General features: G+C 34.9%; 1 protein-coding gene across 1 annotated transcript in view; it reads right to left on the bottom strand.

The window, feature by feature from the left end:
• Positions 1-7,500, bottom strand: part of FOXP2 (forkhead box P2) — a 579,712-nt gene that overhangs the window by 43,589 nt on the left and 528,623 nt on the right. Inside the window, exons 12-13 of the mRNA XM_070468584.1 lie at positions 5,579-5,666; positions 3,867-3,950 (exon numbers count right to left, since the gene is read on the bottom strand). Coding sequence (XP_070324685.1) covers positions 3,867-3,950; positions 5,579-5,666 — 172 coding nt within the window. The remainder of the gene's footprint in view (positions 1-3,866; positions 3,951-5,578; positions 5,667-7,500) is intronic.

The raw sequence follows: 7,500 nt of genomic DNA, 5'->3' as shown, positions 1-7,500 counted from the left end.
TCTATTTCCTTAAACACAAAGCCAGTTGCTGATTACCCACTGCCCCTGTGGTTAAACAGGTGTAGCCTCCAGTGAAGTGACAACAGCAGCAATAATGAAGGATGCAGTTTTCGACCAACAAGACTTCAAGTAAGTTGCTATTCTGTTGCTGCCAGAATTTTTTTTTTTTCCCCATAGTCCCAAATCTCAGCTGAGAGGCTCCAGCCAGCTGGAAAATTTTACACTGACCTTTAGTCTCCTTGCTAATTTGGTGGAATGGTAATGACATTACTACATATTCAAACAAAATTGTCTTAATTGCAAATTAGCCGAAGGAGGCTGAAAATTTTCAAATTAAATCTGATTGGAGATGGAGAGAGGGAAATGGAATTTCCTCACTAACAATCATTTGTGGCATGTGTTAACAAATATAATGAAATGTCAAGTTTGCCAATTCCTCTGGAAGTATCATTTTCAATTTATGATTACAGTGTCACTTAATGCTGATGTACCCTGGAAAGTGGGTGTCAGGGTAGAAAAAAGGAAAAAAAGGTGAGAATGTATGCAAGCTGTTAAACAGTGTGCCCTTCATTACTCCCCTCAGAAAGGCCCTGTTCTTCATTATCAAAAAACTCATATCACCTCTGTCATATTTACCACGCATCTTTTGTCATAAATAGCATCCAATTAGCAAAAAATTTATGCAGGGCAGCACATAAAAAGATTTCTGCCATATATTTAAATGGTATTTGTAAGAGGTAAATCTAACAGTCCTTTTCATTTTATACAGTAATCTATACAACCAAGCAGGAAAACTAGTTTTAATTGTTCTGCTTCTCTATGAAGTAACTGAGTGGCTAAATAGAGAATATTCAGCTTTTGTATATAATTTAGTAACACCTGCCTTTTCAAATCCCAAATACACTTCTTAAGATAAACCTTTTTTTAATGGGGAGAAAATGATGTGTACAGCATTGATTGATCTTTCTTTGTGGATTTGTTTTACACATTTAGTCAGTAGAGAGATTTGTTAGGGAAACAAAAATTAACATATGCCAGCTAATTGTTCTTCTTTCTTGGGCAGCAGCCAGAAGCAGCACATTAGCAGTCTAATAATAACGACTGGCACCCTGAAGGCATCCCCAAGTGCATCTGTTCCCAATAAACCACAAACTGTTATTCTGCTCGTACTCTAAGCCAGCAGACTGGGCTGGGAATTCTTTGTTACGTACATAAATAAAAGCTGAGATAATGCTACTAAATGCTGCATTTAATACATCTACAAAGCCACTGGTGTAAGCTTCCCTAGGATGTACAAAAGTACCTTTGCACAGTTTGAGAAATGCAGGAAGATGCACATGCATCTGTGTATGTGATGTTGCCAACGATATTTTTTTAAAAAAGAAAAACACCAGAATGTAAAATCAGTAATTTTATATATAGACCCTATCATCAGCATTACATAGCTGTATGTTAATATGAAGAGAAAAAGAGGGGGAAAAAAAAAAAACCACTTCCCATGCTTGAGAAAAAAAGACTCAGCTGAACGGTTACATATTCACTTTTTGGAACTATAAACCAGACTAAAATGGCCCATTCAGAAGCCAGAAAAATACCAACACTGCAAATCAATGAACGTTCTCTCTTGATGAATACCTGACAGGACTCTACATTTTGTGAACACTGGGAGAAGTTCTCAAGACAGGAAAAAAGCATCTTTTTCTATGCAAACTCCTCATGTTGACAATGTTACGGTAACTTATTCTGCCATCCTGCAATAATACGCATACCATGTTTGTAGGCGTGCACTCAAAAACTGATAAAATAGAATTTATTATTAACTAAAGGGAAGCATGTAAAAGCCAGGATGAGCACTTAGCCACCTCAGCTCATCTGAATATAGTCAAGGTTGGGTGAAACTCATTATTCAGGACTCGCAGCCTTGATAACTTTGATTTTCATCCATCCATAGCATGGCCAAAAGGTACCATTTAATGAAGTACCATTCAGAGAGTAAATGGGGTCATATAATAGACAGTGCGGTTGCACCTTGTGTTCATGTACTGATAGCTGTTAAGGGTGCCGTGATGAACCAACAGAGCTCATTTCTCCCTGGTAATAAATTCATGCTATTAATATTTATCAAACGTGTGGGCCGTCTCAACTGAGCCACTGCACATGAGACCATAAATCTCTACTATCATATCAATTTTGAAGCTTCTTTTGTACAGTGTGTAAATTTTAGGGTTTGTTTTTTTTTTTTGAGGGGTGTGAGTACTGACCACTCTTCTTTGAAACCAATTTGAGGCCAGCACTGCCGATCCCCACTTCAGATATCACTAGTTCCAAAGGGAACTTTAAACTGTGGTTTCATTTTAAATCGCTCATCTAAGATTCTGTATTAATTGCCCACCATCAAACGCAATTAGCAATTCTTTCATGTGTGGTTTATGTAATGTAATACTTCAATTACATTATTCATTCAGGTTCTGTTTTGGATTATAGGCTGAAAATTCTTTATTAGTGTAGATGTAACCATGCTGCTGGAGTTTTAAAAAATTTACTGATTGAATAATTAATTGGAAAAGAACAAGCTGCAGATTCCTGATGGATTTATGAGACAATTATTCTGTCTTGTGATTATCTACATTATACTATAGAAGCAATGAGGGAAACAAAAATCTTACTGAAAAGAAACTAATAAATAGAGAATCCAAAAGGTTCTCAAAAGTTTATTTTAATTGAAAATTCAGACATTCTAAAGTTTAAAAAGCAACAATGTCAGATTAAAAAGATATCCTTCTCCTTTCTTCCTATTAAAAATGTGTTTAGAGTTACCTACACTGATACATAGTTACAAAGGAAGAACTCTGATATGTTGCAGAAATAAATCAGCAGAATTTAAATAAATGTAATCTCTATGCAAAAGAGAACAAATTTTGAATAATGCTAATCGGCAAGTGATACAGAGACATTAGGAGAAAACTCATACAATGTAGTCTGTCTTTTATTTCCTCTCCCACTACAAAACCAAATGATCTTTTTTTATCTAAAGAAATGGAGAGAGAGGCAAAGCTGGCAATCACTACTCATCAGGCTATACAGGGGCCTTATTAAAAAGTATCCCCACAAACTTTCATTAAACTAGAGTTACCCAGTTGATTACTCTAAGTTTCTCTGCAAACATTAGCTGAGTGAGATAAAGTATATTCTTTTCAACAGTCTGTGTATCTGACTATATTATCAGGTTGGCTTCAATGTCTTATATATTTTTAGGGAAACTGCAGTTTTTATTTTCTATAATCTCACCCATTTTCCTTGTCATAAGCTCTCTAAATTAACATAATGTGTACTATATGGTAAAATGTACCAATATGTGCAATACATCTTAACTGAAATAACAACCAGAGAAAGAGAACAAAATTGGCTTTAAAAATACCATGACATCTTGACAAAACATTTGATAAAAAAAAATCTATATGTATCTTATGATTGATCCAAATCCTCTTCGGCATACCACATACCTCTCTCTTTGTGATTTGTACTGTTCTGCCTTTCAGGGTGCTCAAAAATGGGTTTCTTTTTCATATCTGTAAACCTATCACAGAAAGATATTCTCTCTGGCTTCAGCCTCAAGGCAGTGATTTCTGCGCTGATAGGTGTATTTTGTTTAGTATCACCCACGGTGTAGATTGGATAGATTTTGTAAAAGATAGCATTACTTTAAAAGAAACATACAATTTGACCAGCGATTACATTTTACTTTCATTTTATTGCCGTATTTTTCATCACACTCATTGTTTTCTAACTGTCGCTAAATTGTTCATTTTCTTAGTCTGTTACATCGCTAGAGCTATTTACTGTTTATAAAAGCAATATGCACTTACAGGTTTGGGAGATGGTTTGGGCTCTGAGGGTCGCATGTGCAAGTGGGTCATCATTGCTTGAAGACGTTCGCGTTCTTTAGAAAGCTGTTAAGAAAAAGTGAGATCAGAAGCATTTTAGAAATGACTGATACAGCTATTTTGCTGCAGTGATACATCTTATCATTGAGCTTGTCTCCGAGTAATGATTCCTGCATATAAAATCTGTGTCTGTAGGAACTCATCTGGGGGGAAACACAACTTTAGCTACGGAGTAGGGGAAAACTTTTATAGCTTTCCTTATGTTAAAAGGTCAGAGAAAACAAATAACACTTCATCTTTTTGTCAATAAGAGAATTGAGGTCACAGTTGCCTCGACAGTAACAAGTTACTGAAACCATAAATTAGAAGGCCCATGGTGTCTCTTTAAAGTCCTGTGGACACTGTTAGCAATGGACTAGTGCCAGCAGCTGTGAAAGGGTGAAGGGTTCTCAAAGCGAAGTGCCTGCCAGGATTGTCTCCACACTTCATGCGTTCCCACTGAGGTCCAGTTAGTGCCCCCTGCAATCTGCCATCATCAATCTAATTCAATAGAGTGACAGGGACCAGGCAGTGTGAAACGCTGAACTCTGACTCAGAGTAGGCATCTACACTTGCACTGGGTCTCATTACAAGTGACGGACCTTACTTCTCCATCAGTCAGACACAGCAGACAAAAAAAAAAAGGAGGCATAATTGGTCACACTGCAGACAGTCTCATCAGCCGAACTCTTATGTTTTAGTCTACCTTTTATAAATGGTAAACAGGTTCACAAGAAAGCTTTTTAAACAGCAGCAGCAATGATGCTTTTTATGTGTTCTTGATTTTTTTACAAGTCAAAATATTTTTAGGAGCTCCTTGGAAAAAAGCAATGACATTTATGTGTTTAGTGAATGATGAATTTAAAGCCATTTAAGATGTAGCAAAGTGTGAAGACAAAGAAATTGTATGTTTAATTAAATGAAACAAGGTATTGGTTTGATTGAGAAAAAAATCATCATTAAGATGAAATATTAGAGGAAGACTTAGAGAGTTAGGAAAAATGCAGCAAAAATGATACTGAGGGGGGTACAATTGCTTTCTGATCAGTTTTATAAGCTCTGTTTATTTTTGGCCAAGTTCTGTTTCAATATTAACAGTAATGTTTTTTATTTAAGTTAGCAGCATTTGATACAATACACATATTACCATCTGTGACATTATAAATGATTTGCCATTATTCCAAGACAAGGATTCTTGTAAGTTCTTCAATTAAAAATACACTAGAGGTAGAAAAGAGAAAGATTTTTTTTTTTAGAGTATTAACTTGTAGGCATGATACTATAAAGGCTTTTTGCTATAAAATCTCATTTAAAAAATCAAGATTAGCTCATGTAAAAACTGTTTCTGTGATAAAATCACATTCAATTGGGTGGTTTGATCTAAACTTTCTTAGAGAAAACTTAGATTTGACTCCTTTGAGATAGCCAAATGTATATGATATAGTCTAAAGATAATAGTTAGTCTAAGTGGTAAGTAAATATATTAAACTACAGCAATCCACCCTGAGATATCAATCATTTCTATCACTATAAACAATCTAAAATTCCATCTGTTTCTATGCATTATTGTGTTAAAAGGCACAGGATCTGCCCGGTACTTGATTTAAGGACCAGAAGTGAGAGAAAAGAGCCCACTAAGGGAGCCCTCGACAAACCTGTATTTCTAACTGCTGCACCACCTGCATTTGCACCCGACACTGGGCAGTGCTTCGGTCATCCAATGCATGCTCGTTGTTAAGGTGCCTAAACACACACAACACAAAGCAGAATGTTAAGCCAGGGCTATCTCAGTAGCATATGTTCCACTTAAAACCACTGACGCCACATTTCCTCCATACTGGGAAAAAATAACACCTTGAAATGATACCAAAATAAAGTTATATAATATGCTGATGGGCTTAGTGAAAATTATTTATGCAATGTAAAGATACCCTTCAAAGAGTAGAAAATGTAATTGTCTCTAAGCTTGTCAGTTATCACAAAAAATTTTCCCCAAACTATTTTCAGAATAATAGTAGAAATCACTAAATATATTTCATATAGTCATGTCTTTTTTTTTTTTTTAAAGGGCACCTTATAAATACACGAACCAAAAGTAAATCTAAAGAGAACAAAGGCAATTCTCTATTCCATTTTTCTTTAGATAATTTTGGCTCCTATGATGTTATTTAGTGAGCAATGCCTTATGTTATCAAGATGTGGTGTGAAAGAAGGACAGCAAATGATCATCCCATGGTAACATAAAACTTACAAAGAATGATCACTTGCTATTACTAATAATTAAAGTGCATTGAAAATTCTGAGAATCAGAAGCATCAAGATTGACATTTCATGTCTAGTGTCCTATTTAGGATACAACTATCCTAATCTTACAAAAAAGTAGGGAGAGGTAAGACATTCTCATTATCTTACTCTGACCTTGATTACATGCTAGTCTATTATTATTTCATAATGCTTAAAAAGATCTCTTTAATATGTTGATACATCAAAAGTAATTTCGTAGAGAAGCATCTCCAATGAATAAGAACATATTCAATAATATATACTTAATAATATATCATTTATTTGCTGCCTCCTAAAATTAAAAAAAATAATCTTCAATCAATTTAATATCCTTTGGTGTGTATTTCACCAATGGGCAAACTAAGACAGCGATTTAAAAAATGTTCTACCAATGCATCTAAATAAAACATAAAAAAATTATTCACAAAATTAAATAAGAATTTACATATTTATCCATCTGGGTTCAAGTATCATTTAGGAAGGTATACCAGTCTAAAAAGTTTAATGCAGTCCTCATTTTACTAAAATTCAACAAAAATACTTTCGTGTCCATTCAAATTATTTACCTCCATTTCTTAAAATTAACAGAGTCAACAAATACATAGATGGACAAATATATAACACATATAAAGAAGATTTTAAATGGTATTTGTGAGCAAGAACTAATAAATACATAATAAATATAAATATGTAGGTTTCTTTGTTAATAGATCTAGGCTCAGCGAGTAGAAATCTTTGTGCGACTTTGCCCCATCCTTTGATAAATTAAACCAGTACATTTTAATACCCCTCACTGATCATGACAACACAACTTCCACGTGTCTCAGTACAATTGTCATAATTGGTTGAAGAGAGATGGTGGACTAAAACAGTGGGATGTAACAGGTCAGGTCTGAGGTGCGCAGTTACAGCGCAGAAGGGGCACTTCCACTCCACCTGTCTGTTCTTCGACTGCCTCTGTTCGGGTTTGGTTAACAAACTAACTGGAATGATACACACTACTACATATAAAAGAGATAATCACGGTGACTCCTTGCGCAGCACGGGAACTCTACGCAACACTCCGTAATAACCTACACGGGAAAAGAGTCTGAAAACGAAAGGGTGTATGTATAACTGAATCGCTTTGCTACATACCTGAAACTAACACAACGTTGTAAATCCCCTATACTCCAACATAAAATAAACATTAAAAAATGCTTTTCATAATAAAATATTAGAAAAAATATAAACTATAATGAGAACTAAAATTCACTCATGATTTCTGAAAATGAGGCATGGAAAGTTACAGTAA

The sequence above is a fragment of the Odocoileus virginianus genome, chromosome 1 (genome assembly GCF_023699985.2).
Source record: "Odocoileus virginianus isolate 20LAN1187 ecotype Illinois chromosome 1, Ovbor_1.2, whole genome shotgun sequence".
Lineage (NCBI taxonomy): Eukaryota > Metazoa > Chordata > Mammalia > Artiodactyla > Cervidae > Odocoileus > Odocoileus virginianus.
The sequence above is the reverse complement of the archived record's forward strand: the minus strand, read 5'-3'. Positions and strand labels throughout refer to the sequence as shown.